Genomic DNA, 20,674 nt, shown 5'->3' with positions numbered 1-20,674 from the left:
ATTCATAAGGAGCCACTTTGAGACTCCTTTTGGATAGCAGCTCGTGGGTCTGTCATCTGCTGTGAGTCCTAGGGCTACTGTGCAGGCCTCTGCCAAGCTCTCAGCCCTAAATGCTGGGTTCAACAAACTCAGAAAAGAGGAGGAGGAAATGTCAAAGTGTGCATCGGCCCTTACTGACACCCCAACATGCCTCCCTGCGAGACTTGCTTAGGGTCTGGCTGGCATGCCTTTGCCTCTCCCCGACCCCAGACTCACATTTCCTCCAACTTCTGACACCTGTGCAGGCTGGGCAGCTCCTCAATTTGATTGTGAGACAGTTCCCTGGGGAAGAGAAAGGCCAGGGCTGGGGTGAAGTGGTGGCTATGTGAGGGCTGTGGGGGCAAGGGAACGGGGGGGCTCTGGCCAGGGCTGTGCCTTTCTGTCAAGCAGCCAAAGGCTGTGGGGACCCCACAGCAATGTGGCTGTTGATACGTGTCACACCAGGGCACCAGTCTCCTCAATTCACTCTCTCTGCATTTCCTCCTACTAAGTCCCACTCCTCACTGGGCCTAGATGGGGCTACCTTACCATGTGATGGCCTGAGGGCACCTGGGAGAGTCCTAGGGGAAGAGGAACCAGAAATGAGAGGGGCGTGGTGAGAGTAAAGAGGCAGAGAGTTGGGGAGAGGGGCACTGAGCCAGCCAACAGAGAAGACATCAGATCTCACTGAGGAACGCCAACCCAAGCACCTGCAGTCACCATTTGTGGGACCGGCAGGAAAGATCAGAGTTGAAGGTCCTTAGGGATCATCTGGCCCAACCCCTTCCCTCAGCAGATGAAAAACCTGAGGCCCACAGAGGGGACAGGACGTGCTAAAGGACATACCACCAGTCAGTGGCCAGGCTGAGTCTGGAGCCTGTGTCTCTGGACCCCCAGTCTAGGGCTCTTTCCACACACCGTGTGTTGGTCCACACATCTCAAGCTGCGGGTCTACGGCCCCTGATGAGGAGCCTCGGATTCAAGTTAGAGTCCAAGGAGAGAGGAAAACTCCCCTTGCCTTCAGAGGTCACTTGAGTACCTCCACAGTCCCGAGATCCCAAGAGGGCACTAATTTTCTTGTGTAAATTACAGTAATAACGTCATTTATTGGCATTATGCACTAGGTGCTTTACCTATTTTTTTCAACCTTTACAAACTGACCCATGTTTTATAGACGAGGATATCGAAGCTCAGCGACATTGAAGAGTGAGTCCAAATCAATAAAGCTAGAAAGTGGCAGAGCTGTGCCTCAAACCCAGTCCCTCTGGGGCAGGCTCTTAGCAGGAGCCTACGCCGCCCCACTCTCCAGGAAGGGAAGTGACCAAGTGGGACAGAAGCAGGAGAGGCCTTTTGTGGGACATGGGGGTGGGGGCACAATGCCAAGACTGTAGAATGCTTGTGAGCACTCACAGGACTCGGAGCCTGGGCAGCTGTTGGCACATCCCCGATGGGAGCAGCCGGATGCCTGCACGGGTCAGGGTCCTGCAGGGAGAACAGAGACAGAGCTGGCACCAGGCCCGGGGCCCTGCCATTCCCAGCCACCCGGCTCCAGCTCTGGACCTGATAGTGTCGTGGGATGACGGAGCTAACAAAAGAGAGAAATGGAGGGAGAGACAGGGTGGGGGGTGGGGCTGTGAGGACAGAAATGGGCAGACACTGGCATCTGAGCCCCAAGCTCCCCTGGGCCTGGAGGAGCTGGGGGAAGGGAGCGGAGAGAGAGGGCCACAGCCCAGGGCTCTGCTTGGCTGACAGTCCCAGCATGTCCAGCCCCACTCCAGGCATCCCCATCCTGTCCCTACCCCAGGTCTTATAATGGTCTCAAGCAGCACTGGGCCTGTAGGACAGGGACACAAATCTCTGCTGTAGGGACCTTAAAGATGGGGGATATTCATGGGCAAGGAGTAGACAGAGAAAAACCGTCGTGGGACCATGGGAACCAAGCAGAGAGTTTGGTCCCTGTGCCTCGGAGGAGGGAGAAGAGATAGGAAAGAAGGGAAGAACCAGGCGCTGGTCTAGAGAGGGCTGTGGGGGCAGGTTGGAGTGCCAGCTTGGCTTAGGGCAGTGTGTCCCAGGAAGGACCCAAGGCCAAGGTCATGTCTGGGGAATGACTACTTCCCTCATGGAAAATTTTCCACATGCCAGCGAATCTAGTGGGGAGACCATAGAGGCACAGAGGAGAGTCCCAGTCCCAATGGTGCCATGAATGAGCTTTGTGGTAGGGGGCAGGGCAGCCGACTTCCTGACACTTACTCTGGGTATTTGCTCAATTGTTTCATTTCATTCATTTAAATGTATTGAGGGCCTACTGTGCTTTGATATTCCCTCCCTCTATGCCATAGGATATAATAATAGAAAATACAAGAATGTCTTTGTTGGAATCAAGCTTCAGAAAGGCAAAGAAGATGGGTTTTCACAACCTCCCCTCCATCGCTTCAACCCTCAATGTACCTGTGTCTTGGGATTAGGAGCTCTGAATTCATACCTGAAAAATCCAAGCATGGTAAAGAGAGAAAAGCCAGCCTCCTCCCTGCCATCCCACCTGCCACCTCCTGCCCTTGCCTGTGGGCAGTGCCACATTACAAGGAAGCCATGGGCCCCTGAGGTAGAGCCAGCAGTAGAGGCAGGCTGGATAAGAGGGAAGCAAAGAACCTGGACAGCCTTTCAGGGGCAAGGAGGTGGAAGAGCCCTTGGGGATGCAGCTGGGTGACGGATAGGGTGGAGGAGAGAGAAGTCACTCACAGGATCTCCAGGCTGGTGGTGCCTTTGAGATCTGGAAACTCCTGGATGTCTGTGGCACCATTCAGAGATCTGGAAACAGAGAGAATGAGCTCTGAGGGGTGGGATCAGAGCATCTCAACATGCAGACTCTTAATTCTCTGTTTTGTCTCCCCTCGGGGCCTCCTCCTTGGGGGACAATGTCATCCTTTGCAATCTCCCTCAAGTCAGCCACCCAGGCCCTGGTGGAGTCTGAGCCACGCTTAGCAGGGTCCAACCAGCCATTTGCCTAAGTTTGCTCAGCACACCCTTGCCCAGACAGAACGGGGTAACCTCAGCATTCACCCTTCAGCTTGCAAAAGCCCCACAGGCAAGCAACATGGAAATGGCCTCTGGTTAACAGATGACAGCTTGGGTGCTTCTGGAGAAGCCCTTGGCTGCTGGGTTTTGTTTATTAGAACCTGAGATAGGATCTCCCCTAAATTGTCATCTGATAGAACTTTATTAAAACTATCAGTTCTCTTAAACTGCTTTAGACCGGTGGTTTTCCTTCTCCCCAGCACCTCCTATGTTATTGAGGGCACAGACCCACACGGGGCCTGCATACAACGGCAGTGCAGAAAATTGAGCGTTGTGAAAGGCCCTGAGGAGGCAGTGTGGGGTCCAGAAATGAGCCCAGAATCCGAAATTAAAAGGTTCTGGGTTCATGCCCAAGCAGGGCCTGAGCACCTCATGTTCCGTGTGTAAAATGGACCAATAACACCTACCTCACAGGGTTAGGATGCAGACGAAATGCCGTAATCGACATGAAAGCTAAGCGTGTGCTTTGGAGATGTCGGCTGTGTTACTGTGATGCCACAGGAGGCTGACAGCAATCCCTGGAAGCTTTTTTTTTTTTTTTTTGAGACTGAGTCTTGGCTCACTGTCACCTCTGCCTCCCAGGTTCAAGTGATTCTCTTGCCTCGGTCTCCCAAGTGGCTTAGCTGGAACTACAGGCATGCACCACCACATCCAGCTAATTTTTGTATATATTTTTTTTGAGATGGAGCTTCATTCTTGTTGCCCAAGCTAGAGTGCAATGGCGCGATCTTGGCTCACTGCAACCTCTGCCTCCCGGGTTCAAGCAATTCTCCTGCCTCAGCCTCCCAAGTAGCTGGGATCACAGGTGCCCACCACCATACCCGGCTAATTTTTTGTATTTTTAGTAGAGACAGGGTTTCACCATGTTGGCCAGTGTGGTCTCGAACTCCTGACTTCAAACGATCTACCCACCTCGGCCTCCCAAAGTGCTGGGATTACAGGCGTGAGCCACTGTGCCTGCCTCTATGGAAATTTCTTCAAAAAGAAATGGGACTTGGGCTGGAAATTAGAGAATGAGAGAGGGGAAGTAACAATGGCATAGCAAAGGGCCCAGGGATCTGGGCTCCAAGGCCGCAGGAGAGCCACCCTTGAGAGAACACACCATACTCAAAACTCTTCAGTCATTTCTGAGAAGCTACCATGGGTGGTATAAAACCCAAGAGGCCAAATGAAAGTCCTTGACTATGGAGATGGGCCTTCTTTGTCCCTTTGAGACCTGGGAAGAAGCCACAGGTCAGGGAGGTGGAGGGAGGCTATTAAATTTAGAAAGAGGTGGGAATGGGTCTGAGCAAAGCAGAGGCCTGCAGCCCTGAAGACCATGCCTTGAAGTGGGCTTGCACCTTGCAAGTTAGAGATCTACAGGTGGAAGGCAGGAGAGAGAATGGAGGAGTGAGGAAAGGGGGAGGTTCAGGCTGCAGCAGCCTTCAGAAGACAACTTACAGTGTGTGGAGTTTAGGCAGGTACTGGAATGCCGATCTTCCCACAGACTGGATTGGGTTGTCATAGAAGTGTCTGGAAGAAGAAGGTCCAAACACCTAATTCAGTTTTTCAGACCTTTCTGCTGGAACTAAGGCCAACCTCTGCTTTCTTCTCCTACCAATGTAGGCCCAGGAAGGAACTCGCAGGGAAAGGCAACCCCTCCCATACTTCTGCCTCCCTGCTGTTTTCTGGGGAAGTTCTTCTGGCCTCCCCATCCTCTGTCCTCCTCCCTGAAACACTGTTCAGCATGAAGAGACCAGAGAAAGTAGTACTCACATCGTCTGTAGCAGAGGGTTCCCCATGAAGGCCTTTTCTGGGATGGCCTTGATGTTGTTGTTATGGAACCCCCTGGAAGACACCCGGGAACCAGTGAGGATTTGGAGAAAAGCGTAGGGGGGAAGAGGCATGGAATTCCACGGGGCTTTGGACAGCAAGCTAGACAGCCCATAAGACAAAGAGGCATCGGCCTGGAGATTCCAGGTTCAGATTCAAATACTGCCTGTGTTGCTGGTTTTTTTTCTTTTTTTTTTTCAGACGGGGTCTCTGTTGCCCAGGCTAGAGTGCAATGATGCGATCTTAGCTCACTGCAGTTCAGCCTCAACTTCCTGGGCTCAAGTGACTCTCCTGCCTCAGCCTCCCACATAGCTGGGACTGCAGGCATGTGCCACCATACCTGGCTAATGTTTTGATTTTTTTAATAGAGACAAGATCTCACTTTGTTGCCCAGGCTAGTCTAGAACTCCTGGGCTAAAGTGATCCTCCTGTCTCTGCTTTCCAAAGTGTTGGGTTTACAGGCATGAGCCACGGCACCCAGCCAATTTTTCTTCTTGTTCAATTACACACCCTCCTTTCCCTAACAAATGCGAAAGGAGAGAGGGGTGGAGACCTGGGCTGCAGGTCTCAGGAAGCCTGTGCCAGCAACTTAAGAGCAAGAGGCAGAATTCAGGTCCCAGGAGGGGAATCCTCTCCTTAGCCACTTGTGGTAGGAGCCCTGGTGGGTCCCCACTGAGGAAGCCAAGGGCATATGAGAGGAAAAGGAAGATACAGAAAAAACACAGCTTCCAGGGAATCCCAGGTGAGGGATGCTCCTCAAATGGAGGCTGGCTTGGCCTCAAGGCCCTGAAATAAAGAAACATAGACGTGTCAACATCACGCAGCCAGGGGTACAAGGTGCGAAACGGGACACTGAGTGACTGTGGATGGCACTATGGGAAAATGAGGACTGAGGCACCCAGATGAGGGTCTGACAGTCTGGAAACCAGGAATTATGTGTTTCGTTAGTTGGGAAGAACATTTCAAAATAAATAACACGTTGGACTGAAAAGTACATAACCCGTGCAAAGCAGGCCCCTTTCCTTCCCCACCACCTTTTTTTTTTTTTTTTTTCTGAGATGGAGTCTTGCTCTGTCACCTTGGCTGGAGTACAATGGCGAGATCTCAGCTCATTGCAACCTCTGCCTCCAGGATTCAAGCGATTCTCCTGCCTTGGCCTCCCGAGTAGCTGGGACTACAGAAGTGTGCCACCAAGCGCAGCTAATTTTAGTATTTTTAGTAGAGACGGAGTCTCCCCATGTTGGCCAGGATGGCCTTAATCTCTTGATCTCATGATCCACCCACCTCGGCCTCCCAAAGTGCTGGGATTACAGGTGTGAGCCACCACGCCTGGCCCCTCCCCCCCTTTTTTATTGGCAGTTTCTGGCTTCTCTGTCCCCCCGGCCTCTGCTCACCTCTGTCTTTCTCCTGCCATCCCATCGTGACTTCCAGCTTCACACTGTCTCACTCATAGCTTCACCCTCAGACACCTCCAGCCAGTGCCATCTACCTCGGCCTATTTGTTCATTAATTTATTCCTCTCATCTGCTCATTATGTTTTTCTTAAACTATCCTTGTGTCTAACGTTGGGCCAAGCTCTGAGGGATTTAGACGTTTCTAAGACAGGGGCCCTGTCCTGAAGCAGCTTTCTCTCAATAGATGAGAGAGAAGGAGAGACGGATAGACAGACAGGCAAACCCTGCACCCACACCTTTTTGCCCCTGCTGACTAACTTAGGTCTCTTCTCTCTCCGCTGATGCTTTATAGCTTCCTGGCCCAATGCTTTTGCACATCCTGTTCCCTTTATGCCTTCTTGATCGATCAAATCTCACGCTCCTCTCAGGCCCCAGCTCAAAGGAAAAAAGTTAGACCTTGGTGACTCTGGTAATGGAGAACTTCCAATAGTTTCTCGCTCACACCCTTTTTTTTTCAGATGGAGTCTCACTCTGTCACCCAGGTTGGAGTGCAGTGGTGCAATCTTGGTTCATTGCTGTCTCTGCCTCACAGGTTCAAACCATTCTTGTGCCTCAGCTTTCCAAGTAGCTGGGACTACAGGCGTGCACCACCACGCCTGGCTGATTTTTGTATTTTTAGTAGAGACGAGGTTTCACCATGTTAGCCAGATTGGTCTCAAACTTCTGACCTAAGTGATCCACCTGCCTCGGCCTCCCAAAGTGCTGGGATTACAGGCATAAGCCACCATGCCCAGTCAGACTAGCTGGTCCCGTTGTTCCCTATCTGCCACCTACATCTGGCATTCACCCCTTCAAACTTCTGGATGAGGTGAGGGAGGTGGCATGGGGCTAGTACTGTAGGTCTCAGGTGGTGGTGGTGGTTTGAACTATAAAGATACTAAGCTGGCCAGCCGCAGTGGCTCATGCCTATAACCCCAGCACTTTGGGAGGCTAAGCAGGGTGGATCAGGAGATCCAGACCATCCTGGACAACATGGTGAAACTCTGTCTCCACTAAAAATGCAAAAATTAGCAGGGCATGGTGGTGTGCGCCTGTAGTCCCAGGCTGAGGCAGGAGAATCACTTGAACCTGGGAGACAGAGGTTGCAGTGAGCCGAGATTGAGCCACTGCTCTCCAGCCTGGCGACAGAGTGTGACTCTGTCTCCAAAAGAAAGAAAGAAAGAAATAAAAGATACTAAGCTGCCTGGAGGCTTGGGGCTCCATTCATGAGTCTCCAGGCGCCCCCTTAATCTGGTCCCCCTCTAGCTGTACTGTAGAGCTCTTCTTGTTTCTTGAGAGGGCCCCTCCAGTAAAGCTGCTTCCCACCTGTGCTCCTCCCTCTGCCAGCTCAACTTCCTACCTGGGTCTTTACCTACTGTTTGTTTCTCTGAAATGCCTCTCTGCTCTCCATCACTGCCACCTGAATCCTGATATCCTTTAAGGCTCCTCTCAGGATTAGTACAATGATCTTTCCATGTTACTCTGAGCTCCCACCAGTGTTTTAGCTAATACTCTGTAATTTATGGTTGGGGTTATATACCATTTTGTCCTGTTCCCTGTTTCACCTATGTTACTTTGTGTCTTCAATGAGGCTGAGGATGCCTAGACGGGGCCATGTCAATCTGACCCTTCGTTTGTGTTTATCACTAAACACAGTGCTGGCCACACTGGGTGCTCAGTGAATGCTGAAATAAAATAAGTGGTGGCTTTGGGGAACCAGAGACAACTTTTCAGTCGCTCTGGGGACAAAGTGCTGAGGAGTGACCCTGTAAACCAGCTCCCGGTTCTTTTCCTCATTCTTCTCTGGGCACATCCCAACCAAGGAAGGGGCAGTGCCAGGCCCAGGCTAATAGGAGGTGACTTGTGCCATGGGTTTTCCCAGGCTGGAAGGGCCCAGGGCCATTTCTGCTGTTGACATACCCCCAGGAAGTGCTCAAAGCCAAGCTAATGAGGCCTGGGACTACTTAGAGCTGCACTGGGGCTTGGGGAGCGGGGGCCAGCTACATCTTTTACAAGGACCATGGGAGGTGAGGAGGTGAGAGCATGAGACAGCTCAGGTTGGCTTCAGCCCCTGCCCTTGGGACAGGAGGACACCCACAGAAACAGACAGAGGTGCTTACAGTTCCTGCAGTCTGCCCAGGGTCCGGATGGCCACGGGGAACTCCTGCAGCTCGTTATAATTCAGGTCTCTGGAACAGAAAGCAGAGCAGTCATTAGAGGAAAGGTTTAATGGGGCATGTCAGGGTCCCTGAGACATGGAAACTTGGCTCTGGGCTTGGCCAGGGAGATGGGTTTTCCAATCTGTTGGATCCCACGGCCAATGTCTGGAAACACATTTTTGGAATATTCGTGCTCCGTTCCTATTCCGCAAATCCTCAGGCGTGGAATCTTCCTGGCTGCAGAACTGTTTTGAGGGGGGGAGACATACTTTAGGGGTGTGTATACCTGGAACCATCTCCCTCAGAATAGTCCCTGCCAGCTGAAGAAAGCATCTCAAGCCTTTGGAGACATCAGCAGAGTGGAGGAAGTGGGGAAGTGTGTGATCGTTAACATCTTATAACCAGCACTAGGGATTCCAGAAGGTTCCTCAGGTGACTACCTTCACTATCTGTGGTCTTTGCTGTCATCCCCTATAAAAATGGGGAGTGTGGGCCGGGCACGGTGGGTCACACCTATAATCCCAGCACTTTGGGAGGCCAAGGAGGGTGGATCACGAGGTCAAGAGATTGAGACCATCCTGGTCAACATGGTGAAACCCCGTCTCTACTAAAAAATATAAACATTAGCTGGGCATGGTGGTACACACCTGTAGTCCCAGCTACTCGGGAGGCTGAGGCAGGAGAATTGCTTGAACCCAGGAGGTGGAGGTTGCCGTGAGCTGAGATCGGGCCATTGCACTCCAGCCTGGGTAACAAGAGTGAAACTCTGTCTCAAAAAAAAAAAATGGGGAGTGTTTCTTCTCTTTGGGTGAAGGCACAACAGCTATTTTCTCTTACAGTTTTCTGTACTTTCCTTTTTTTTTTTTTGCAATGAGCATACATCATATGTATAATTAGAAAATGATGAAGGTAATTTAAAAAAGGGGTGGCAACCCAAGTAGGAAAGAATATGGAGAAACAAGCATTCTGATCAATTATTATCAGAATTTAAATGTGTACAACCTTTGATAAACGATTTGACAGCAGCTTTTCAAATTAAAAGATTCACACCCAGGTACTCAAGTCCAGGAATGTATATGGATAGGTACAAGGATACTCAGAAAAACACTGCTCAGGCACTGGGGCAAAATATTGACCCAAAAGGGACCACAGCGTCACTCCATTGACTCTTTTTTTTTTTTTTTTGAGATGCAGTCTTGCTCTGTTGCCCAGGCTGGAGTGTAGTGGCACGATCTCGGCTCACTGCAACCTCCACCTCCTGGGTTCAAGCAATTCTCCTGCCTCAGCCTCCCAAGTAGCTAGGATTACAGGTGCATGCCACCATGCCCCCCTAACTTTTGTATTTTTTTAGTAGAGATGGGGTTTCACTATGCTGGCCAGGCTGGTCTCGAACTCCTGACCTTGTGATCTGCCCACCTCAGCCTCCCAAAGTGCTGGGATTATAGGCATGAGCCACTGAGCCTGGCCTCCATCGACTCTTTTAAGGAAGTTTCTGTGTCTGTGCCTTTCGTGGAGATGACAGGACAAGAGAAAGAAGAGGAATGGAAGAGACTGAGGGCAAGTTTTATTTTCATCAGAAAAGATTTAGAATTGCTTATGGCAAATAGAAAAGAGCCCCAAAGGCGGGGGAGCCCCGAGGAAAGAGGTGAGCATTGGAGTTTTGAGGGAGACAGTAAAGAGTAACTGGGCAGTGGAGAGTGAGAACTACAGGGAGCTTCTGGAAAGTTGTACTCCCTGTTATGAGATGAGGTCCCCTCTCTACCATCCGAGAGCTTCCAAAATTTTAAAGTTGGGCTTTCATTTTACTCAGTAGTCAATGACTTAGCTCCATGTGGAAATGTGACTGATTTGGGGGTGTCTTGATACCTCTCGAATCCTGTTTCTGGGGTCCTCGGGTTTGGCAACAGATGAGGGGAAGACTCAGTTACGTGTCCCTCCCGAGCCTCCCAGGATGACCCCGGCCCACCTCCTCAGCCTTCTAAAGCCACCCCTGCCCTGACAACTTTCATGCCTGTCCAATGCCAGGCAGGGGACCACGTGGAGGCCCTCTAATTACAGAGTGACTTGGCAGGGTCTTGTGGATGAATACCATGTTAACATGGAGATAATGACAGGCTCCTCTGTGTGACAGGGTCATTACACTTAATAGTCCACAGGTAGAGCCAGGAACCCAGCCCAAGGGCCAGAGGGGCAGTGACAAGCGTCTGGCAGCCAGTGAGCTGGATAATTGTCCCTCACCACACACACACACACACACACACACACACACACACACACACACACACACTAATTACCCGATTACCCTCAGACTGCCCTGGTGATCTTGGGTAATTACAGTAGAAAATCCCTTCTGCTTTGCTTCTCTCTGCTTCGTTCTCTAGTGAGTCAGACACCTTTGCCTCTCATATGTCAAACCTTGTTGATTCACTCACAGAGAGGCTCCCACAGGCTGTGTGAGGATGTGGTCAAGCGGAGGCCAGGATGTGTGCAAAGCACTTTGACTGAAACCAGAGGTATTAGAGTTGGAAACGGAGGAATTTTCAAATTGTGGAGTTTCTGGAGTTCTACCAGGGGCTACAGAAAATGCCTAGAAAACCAGGCTGGGAGAGTTGAGGATGGTAGCAGGGATGAAGGCAATGGCCTTTTTTTTTGGTTTTAAATTGTATACATGATTCATTCTCGTATCTCAGTATTTCAAAAGCAGGTGCTCCCCCTTCATCTTGGCGCAGCCCACTAGTTCTCCACTGTTGCCCGAGAACCAGATTTTCCATAAATAATATGGAAGTATCTTTATTGAAAAGTCCTATTTTTTTTTTTTTTTGAGATGGAGTCTTGCTTTCTTGCATGGGCTAGAGTGCAGTGGTAGGATCTCAGCTCACTGCAACCTCTGCCTTCCAGGTTCAAGCGATTCTCCTGCCTCAGCCTCAGGAGTAGCTGGGATTAAAGGCATGCGCCACCACGCCGGGCTAATTTTTGTATTTTCAGTAGAGACAGGGATTCACTATGTTAGGCTGGTCTTGAACTCCTGACCTCAGGTGATCTGCCCGCCTCGGCCTCCAAAAGTGCTGGGATTACAGGCGTGAGCCACTGTGCCCAGCCGAAAAGTCTCAATATTGCATCATTATCTCAAATGTAAAGTATTGCATTGGTCTGGCTTCAGAGACTTTGCTTGCTATTCCATAGGCCTAGAAGGCTTTTCCCCAAATACTCCTATGATTTACTCATTCAATTCATTCAGGTCTCTACCCAAATTATACCTCATCAGAGAGGCCTTCTCTGACTACTCTATCTAAAATAGCATATTCTGTCATTTGCTATTCCCTTATCCAGTGTGATAGATTAAAAGTGACCACAAATCCTTTGTGGCTTCTCTCAAGATGTGACATCTACCTGAGGCTGGAACGGCCTTGTGATTGGCATGGTCTGACAGAATGAGATGGAAGTGATATGGTGTGACTTGGTCCTGGGTCACAGGAGCCCTCACAGCCTCTGCCTTTGCTTTCTTGGAATGCTCCCACAACTATGTAAGAAAGTCCAGGCTAGGCTCTTGAATGATGAGGGCCATGTGGAGAGAGGAGATAAGCTGATAGCCAATACCAAAGCCCCAGACATATGAGTGACCTCCTTCTACCTCTTAGCCCTGGTTAAGCATCCAGATGACTACAACCTCAGGAATGACCCCAGGGGATGACTCCAGCAGAAGAACCGCCCTGATGTGCCAGCAAGGCCATGACTCATGAGAAACAATAAAGTGATATTTTAAGCCACTAAATTTTGGGGTGATTTGTTACGCAGCAATAGAGAATGAGACAGCCTCCATGCTTTTTCTTCACAGAACTTAGTCACCTGACATATATTTGTTTATTTTCTTCCCACCCAATTAGAATGAAAACTCTTTGAAAATTGTTTTCTATTCTAAACACCATAATAATCCTGGCCCATAACAGGAGCTCAACAAATACTTGATGGATGAATCAATGAGGACATCTGAATAAATTGATTAATGAAAATATTAACGGCCTCTTTAGAGAAGCTAGAGTATTTGGGGGAACATCCTTAAGATTTTGAGGTTGATGTCACAAAAGGCACAAGACAGTCCTGAGTGGCTTGCCTGTGGCCACAGAGACCAATGTGACTTTGCATTGAGTCCTTATACAGTTCATTGCACCCATGTCCAGGCAATTAGTTGAGTAGTTCCAGCCCTCCTTGGCAGTTTCTGGTCAGGAATTTTGCAGGAGTGGCCTAACAGACAGTAGCAAAAGATATATGGTAAAAGGCATGTGAACTAGAAGTCTATTTTTGTAGAGAAATGTGAGAGAATAAAAATTGTGCAAAGGTCAAAGAGAATTCTGCAAACTCCATGCCAATGAGGTGGCCGGAATTTTCCCATTTGGACATCTACCCAGATTTAATGACCTGGATAATTGCCAAAGTCCTGCTTCATATAGTGCCATGTAGATGTAATCTCTGGCTCTAATTGTCCAGGGAACATGTCTTTGCAACTCTCTCTGCTCCTGATGAATTCAACTCAGTGCAATGAACATTTGTTGCCTCTTCAAAATACACAAATAATTCTGCTGGGTAAAGTGGAAGGTAGAGAGATGAGTTAAAAAAAAAAAAAAACCACTGCTATCTAGACAAATGCACAAGATGGTGAAATGGGCATCCTTGACATGACTTTGGAGAGCACACAAAGCATCAGGACTTTCACAGACTGCAGTGATCACACACAGCTGTTAAGACCACGAGGGCTTCATGGAAATGTGACATTTGAATCCGGTCTTGATAACACAGCAGGATTTCAATATGACGGGATGCATGGATCAAGCAGAGAGAGCATGAATTTAGAGGAACTGAGTGCTGTGGAGTCGTTTTTGGAAAAGAGCAAACAATATAGCTTGGTTGGGGCAAAGGGCAATATTTGGAGGTAATTCTAGAGGGCTCTCTCCTCTGGACTGTCGTGCACTTCTTATCTGATGTCCCTGCCTCCAAGTCATTTATATGATAACACTGACTGAGCACTGTCTGTGTGCCAGCCACTGAGTAATCTCTTAATCCTCACAACAGCCTCAAGAGGCAGATTCTACTATTATACTCACTTCACAGTTGAGGAAAGTGAGGCAAAGAGAGACTAAATTAGTTACTCAATCACACAATTGATAACTGGCTGTGGCGCATCCACTGTAAGTCAAAGTCTACTCTTTTTTTTCTCTATAGCTGCACTGTCCAATACAATAGCCACCAGCCATGTGTGGCTATTTAAATTAACTACAAATACATAAAATGCAAGATTTGGCTCTCAGTTTCACTAGCCACACTTCAAGTGCTCAGTAGCAACAGGTGGTTAGCAGCTATCATATAAGAAGCACAGATGAAGAACATTTCCATCATCCCAGAAAGTTTTATTGGGCAGTGCTAGCTTATCGTAATAGGAAAAATAGCCAGGAGTGGAGCAAGAGTGGACTTCTCAGCCTCCCTCACGGCAGGTGTGTCAGAAGTGGTGCATACTGCGTCTAGTCCAGGATTTATAAAACAGACAACTTGTCTCCTCACTGGTCTTTCTAGCCTTCCACCAGCTAGAGGCCAAAAACAATGAGGCCCTGGAGGTGGCAAGCTCCCAAGAAGCCTGGTCCCTGACTCATCACATGGACGAGGGCCACCTGCCAAGAAGGCACACTCTCCTTGGACTGTTACATGATCCAGAAATAAACTTCTATTGTGTTAATGCCATTACACATGTTTCGGTCTATATGTCACAGCCATTTAGCCTACCTGAACTAATTCGGTGTCACAGCCAGGATTTGAACCCTGGCAGTTTGAGTCTGAAGCCCACACTCTTAGCTACTACACGTCTGCCAGAAAGATCTTTTTAAAATGCAAAACTGAGTCTGTCCCTCTCCTGTTGAAAAATCTGGAAAGGCTTCCAGAACGAGGGCTTACACACAAAATTCAAATCCCTTAATGAGCCCTGATGCCCTTAACTAATCACTCAGCTTCATCTGCCATTTCCATCCTCCATGGGTTGTTCCATTTTCACACCCTTGTGTAGTTACTTGTGCCCCCCCCATGCCCTCAGCCTGGAATACCCTTTCCCCACATCCTCAGCTGTTGAAATCCTAGTCATCCTTTGAAGTTCAGCTCAAATATACCTTTCTCCCTCAATCCAACCCAATTCCTGTAGTCAGAATGAGTCAGTCACTCTCTCGGAACTTTTCTGGGATTTTCTTCCTCTGCATGCATAGCATTACAATGGTAATGATAGTGGAGGTAATAATAGTAATTACTATGTAATAGTCATGGTTCTAGGTTTTGAACCATCATTAATATATGATTTGCATATATTAATTCATTTAATTGCCATGACAACCCTTTGAGGTAGGTACCATAATGACCTCCATTTTGCAGATGAGAAACTGAGGCACAGAGGGAGATAATCACTTGACCACAGTTCCACAGCTAGTAATAGAAGGGCCGGGATTGAAGCCCAGGCAGTTTGAGTCCAGAGTTGGGTTTTCTGCAAGCATACTGTCTCCTCAATGAGACAGGAAGCTTGCTGAGGTTAGGAAGCACATGGGTTCACTTTTGGATCTCCCACAGCCCAGGCACAAGGCCACACATGTGAATGTTCATTGTTGTAGATGATCATTTGAGTCCTACTGTGCAATGTCTCAAGATGGGGGCTCCTTTGGCCTTGGTAGCTGGCTGCTTCATGGCAGTGTCTTGGCCTTTGGGATTAGACTCTAAGATGCAGGTTCTTGGTCGGCACCAGGCTCAGTCTGAAACTTCCATTGCAGGGTGGTTTATGATACCCTAAACTTCAGCTGGAAAACTCTTTCATGGGTTAATAGACTATTATCTTTAACAGCCCGCAATCAGCCAAAAGCCCAGTAAGAGTTCGTTGTTCTGTCTCCTACTCCCGGGAGCTAGAAGCAGATGGAGAAGGACTGAAGTTAAAGAGAAACCACTTCCAACTCCAGCCAGAGCTCAATCTGGAAGCTGCAGCTGTCCAGAGCTCAGATACCCCTTCATCTGCTCTGCTGTTTCCAGCCAAATCCAATCAAAACAGATGGCAAATCCATGCAATCGGTAAAAGTAGCAGAGAAGGCAACCCATGCCTAAGCTGTTCAAAGACCCACGTGCCCAATTTTCTCTTTTCCATCAGGCTATGCAGAAATGGCCAACTTCAGAGATCTCTGGGGAGCCTCACTGTGGATTCAGATGTAGATTCAAAGGACAGAGCTGGCAGGACTTTACAGTCATCCTGTCCAGTCCCTTCTTTTTATTGATGAGGAAATGGGCTTGGAGAGAGGAGGTAAATTGCTACAAGTCTCAGAGCCATCAAACTCAGGCCTCTTGGCTCCTGGTTTAAAACATTTCCCTATATTCCGCATAGAGTTGGATCCTGGCTAGGCTCTAAATAGCAGGGCTAAGAAAACGTTTTAGGGAGAGAGGATAAATGGAGGTGGAGGACTGGGCTCCTGCAGGAGCTTCTTTTGGTGCTTCCAAGCATGTCAAAGCCAAATAACTATGATTTGAAGGTCAGGTGTCTTTTTGTGTGTTATCTGTGTTAGAGAGAACTCTTGCCTTCTCTGCACCAACAGGATCATCTTGAACAAATCTCTTAATTTTCTTAGCTCATTTCTTCACCTGTAAATGGGAGATGCCCATTGTGTAAGACTGCTCTGTTCACCTGGTCCAGAGACTGGCAAAGAGTAGATGTTCAAATAATACCAATTCCTTTAACCTCTTCTTTTTACTAGACATTAGCTACCAGAACTGACACTTTCATTCTTTAGATGCTACAAAAGTCACCACACAGCTTGGCCCATCCCCTTTTCATAGCAAATCAGAAAGATGAATATCATTAATTGGGCTTCCACTTACATTTTTATTCTCGAGGCTAACATTTGTATTTATTACCGGATTACAGATAAGGGCACACGCGGGAGTATGGGTGAGTCTAGCTCCCCATTGTGAAACGCAAAACACAGAAATTTCTGATAGATTGTAAACTCTGAATTGCCTTTTATCTCCCAAAGGCCTGGAACAAAGGCAAGCCTGCACAATGAATACCTGTCTTAATTGCTTTTCTCATACTGCAGACAGAACCTCTCTCTTAAATATGACTCCTCGTTCTTGGGACAGATGACTGGGTGAGCCAGGAGCCAACCAAAACTTTATGACTAATAGTATTGTTTTACCTTCTAAACAATCTACACAAAAGGCCGCCCGTTAATAAATGCAGCAATGAGTAAAGCTGTCATTAGTTTCCATTGAGAGACACAGATACAACCTCCCTCCTTCCACCTACGTTCTCTTCCTTGCCAGAGAGAAAATTCAGGATCTACCTGAAGCAATAGCAGTGCTGATTTTAATGAAAATGACTGATCTCTGAGATTGAGATTGCTTGTTGCCCTGCCCTAATGAAGAAACCACAGAAACCTAGAATTAGAAGGCAGGTAAAAGGTAATAGTCCATCCTGCCCCCAAGGAGGGATCATCTCTGAGATTCTGGCCCAGTGAGGATCCTGGAACTATGTAAAGGGCAAGGCTCCCACTGACATGCTGAGTGTCTGATGCTGTCTCTGTTGGGTCACTCTGTAGATTAAGTCATCTTTCTTTACCGTCAGCTGGAGTGCCCATCTTCACTTCCCCTCTTGGCCCTCATCCTGTCTGCTGGAAGAGCATAAAATGTGTGTAATCTGCCTTCCAAAGATGATCATTGTACTCTATCAAAGACTTCTCTTCAGTTCTGTGAATCACATTTTGTGACACTTCATATCCTCACTACCCTTCCCAGGAGAGCCTTTGCCACGCTTAAGATATGGCACCCAGAACAAGATCCAGTCCTCTGGATGCGATCAGACCTCTGTGGGCAATACTCCTCTCACCTGGATGTTCGGAGCCCATTAATGCAGGTGACCTGAAGGTTCGGAGGTGCTCCTGACCACAGCAGAATGTGGCCTGATACTCTTTCCCAGTGACTTGGACCCACTGGTCAAAAGCTGGGGTCTTGCAGTTCTGAACAACTGGCCTGTGGGAAGGTGACCTTGCCTGAAGGGAGGACCGAGGGACCATCCCGGTGGGTTCAGTCCATATCCAGGTCATTTCTCCAAGACAGCATGGGACACCTGTGACAGCTCCTGGGCTGTGAGAGGACTAACTGGAGGATACTTACATCTAGGGTTCAGGGGAGAGGTCTGGGCTGGAGACTGCATATCTCGGAATATAGATGTGACTGGGGCTGGGAAGAACCTTAGATGTTAGATAGTCCAATGCCTCCAAGTACAGATGGGAAAACTGAAGCCTGGAGAGGCATAAAGATTTGCCAAGGGCCATAGATCTATTTGTTGAACAAATATTTGTTGAGTACCTTCTCTGTGCCTGGCACTGGGTCAAATGTGCAATACAAATGTGAACAAAATTCATGGAGAGGTAGGAGGTAGGCAGTTAAGTGAGTAAATAAGTTATTAGAATATCAGATTGTGGTGAGTGCTATGGAAAAAATTAAGTAGAAAACAGAGAGTGCTGGGAATGGAGGTTGCAAAGTGGTGACCAGGGAGGACATTTAAATGGAGACATTTGAGCAAAGTCTTGGAGGAGGTGAGGAAGTAAACCATGTGGATAATGGTGGAAAGAACATTCCAGACAAAAGGAACAGGCTCGATGCAGGAACAAACATAGTGTATTCAAGGAGACCATCGTGCCTGGAGTAGATTGAGGAAGGGGTGACACCAGAGAGGCAGCAAGGGGTCGCAGCATCTGAGACCTTGTAGACCAATACAGAATGTTGGCTTTTTTTTTCTGGAGTATGTTGGGGAACCAACCACTGGAGGGTTTGGAACAGAAAAGCAACATGACCTGATTAGTATTTTAAAAGAGTCACTCTGGTGGTTGTGTTGAAAATAGATTGTAGGATGACAAGAATGAGAGCAGAGTGACCAGATAGGAGGCCACTGCAATAACCCAGGAAAGAGAAGGATGGAGGCTTGGAGCATCATGGTAGCAGTGGAAGGGGAGAGAAGTGGTCAGATTCTTAATATATTTGGAAGATGGAGCCAATGGAGTTTGCTGACATCTTGGATATGGGATATGAGAGAAAGAGAGTTGTTCTGGATGATTCCAAGGTTTGGGTCTGAGGACCTGCAGGAGTAAAGTTGCCATCACTGAGCTGGGGAAGACTTCTGGTGGAATGGGTTCAGGGAGAAACTCCAGGGTTCAGTCTGGGTATCTGTTAGATCTCCAGTGAGCACGTTAAGAGGGCCTTGGAATATTTAAACCTGGAGTTCAAGAGATAGGTCTGGGCTGGAGTCATCAGCAAACATTCAAGACCAGATGAGAAGACGGAAGGAGCGAGCGTAAATAAAACTTGAGCCTTGGGACATGCCAAGGTTAAGAGGTTAGCGTGATAAGGTCAGAAATGCTGGGAACAGTGCATTCACGATAAGTTTTAAAGGACTCAGGACTCCTGATCTAGAACCCGTTAGCGTCTGTGATGGCAGGGGCTACACTTTGTTGTTCATAAATGTTTTCCCAGCGCCTGTAACAGTGGCCTGGCATATACTAAAAGCTTAATAAATATTTATGGAATGAGTGAATCTAAAGAAACAGAAGACAAGAGTGGTAATCTTGAATTCTTGCCAGCTCCTCCTTCCTACAGATAGGGGAGGGCCAGACCTGAACTTCGTTTCCTCTCCATGACATCTACTAAGGAATCTGTGGCCAAGCTCCCCGCCCCGCTTAGCCTCCCTTCCTCTCCATTACAGACAGCTGGCTGGGGTGCCTGTGGGAGCGGTCGGCGGAGGGGGTAGAGTTCACAGCAGAAGTTTTGGCCCCGTTGCCAGCAGGGGAGGGAGAGGCAGCAGTGACAGGAGCAGTGACCTTGGCCACCCCCCACACCAGGGCAATGGGAAAGGGAATGTTGTGCTGGGAAGAACTATTAATAACTCATCACGGTCACAGAACGCAACACAAACTCATTGGGCAGCTCAATTTTCTGCCTGTTAAAAGTCATTAGTGGTTCTGCGGGGGAAGCCAGAAAAAAATGTTTTATATGGAACAATAAATTCCTCTATAAGCCACAAAACCCCACAAATTTGCAGCTAATAAACCCACAAATGTAAGATGATTAAGAACTGGCGAGGAAAGAGAGTTCCTCAATTCTTAGCCTCAAGAGGCAGTGTGGTCTGATGGGCTGATGCTGGGCCAAAGGCAGAGAAACCCAAGTTCTAATCCTGGCTCTTAATTAGCTGAGTGCCCTTGGGCAAGTCATCCACTCTTTGTTTCAGTTTCCTCGTCTGTAACACGAGGATGCACAATTCCCGCCTTGTCTTTCTCAACAAGTGGCTGGGGGGATAAATAAGATATGAAATGAGACAGCCTTTGAGAAAATAATATTTCTAATTCTCTTAACTGCAGGGAATTATTATTTGCCCAGTGACTAGTGACTTGCCTTGAGATAAGAAGGCAAATTTGCAAGATTCATCTGGACCTCTGCTCAACCCATTAGCCTGTCCCCAGAGAGCTCTGTCATGGAGTCTCCCAGGATAGCTGCATAGAGGGTTGAATTGTATGTAGCCCACAAAAGATATGTCCAAGCCTGGTACCTGTGAATGTGAGCCTGGTACCTGTGAATGTGAGCCTGGTAACTGTGAATGTGAGCCTGGTACCTGTGAATGTACCCTGGTACCTGTGAATGTGAGACTGGTACCTGTGAATATACCCTGGTACCTGTGAATGTGAGACTGGTACCTGTGAATATACCCTGGTACCTGTGAATGTGAGCCTGGTACCTGTGAATGTGAGCCTGGTACCTGTGAATGTGAGCCTGGTACCTATGAATGTACCCTGGTAGCTGTGAATATACCCTGGTACCTGTGAATGTGAGCCTGGTACCTGTGAATGTACCCTGGTACCTGTGAATGTGAGCCTGGTACCTGTGAATGTACCCTGGTACCTGTGAATATACCCTGGTACCTGTGAATGTGAGCCTGGTACCTGTGAATGTGGGCCTAGTACCTGTGAATGTACCCTGGTAGCTGTGAATATACCCTGGTACCTGTGAATGTGAGCCTGGTACCTGTGAATGTGAGCCTGGTACCTGTGAATGTGAGCCTGGTACCTGTGAATGTACCCTGGTAGCTGTGAATATACCCTGGTACCTGTGAATGTGAGCCTG

General features: G+C 48.3%; 1 protein-coding gene across 1 annotated transcript in view; it reads right to left on the bottom strand.

Moving 5' to 3' along the window:
• The window catches only part of LGR6 (leucine rich repeat containing G protein-coupled receptor 6), a 128,727-nt gene that overhangs the window by 14,627 nt on the left and 93,426 nt on the right, over positions 1-20,674 (bottom strand). Inside the window, exons 7-12 of the mRNA XM_012459476.3 lie at positions 8,459-8,527; positions 4,849-4,920; positions 4,534-4,605; positions 2,758-2,826; positions 1,429-1,500; positions 256-321 (exon numbers count right to left, since the gene is read on the bottom strand). Coding sequence (XP_012314899.3) covers positions 256-321; positions 1,429-1,500; positions 2,758-2,826; positions 4,534-4,605; positions 4,849-4,920; positions 8,459-8,527 — 420 coding nt within the window. The remainder of the gene's footprint in view (positions 1-255; positions 322-1,428; positions 1,501-2,757; positions 2,827-4,533; positions 4,606-4,848; positions 4,921-8,458; positions 8,528-20,674) is intronic.

Source organism: Aotus nancymaae, unplaced genomic scaffold, assembly GCF_030222135.1.
Source record: "Aotus nancymaae isolate 86718 unplaced genomic scaffold, 86718_ANA_hifiasm-v0.15.2.pri h1tg000039l, whole genome shotgun sequence".
Lineage (NCBI taxonomy): Eukaryota > Metazoa > Chordata > Mammalia > Primates > Aotidae > Aotus > Aotus nancymaae.
This window is presented reverse-complemented; position numbering and strand designations above follow the sequence as displayed.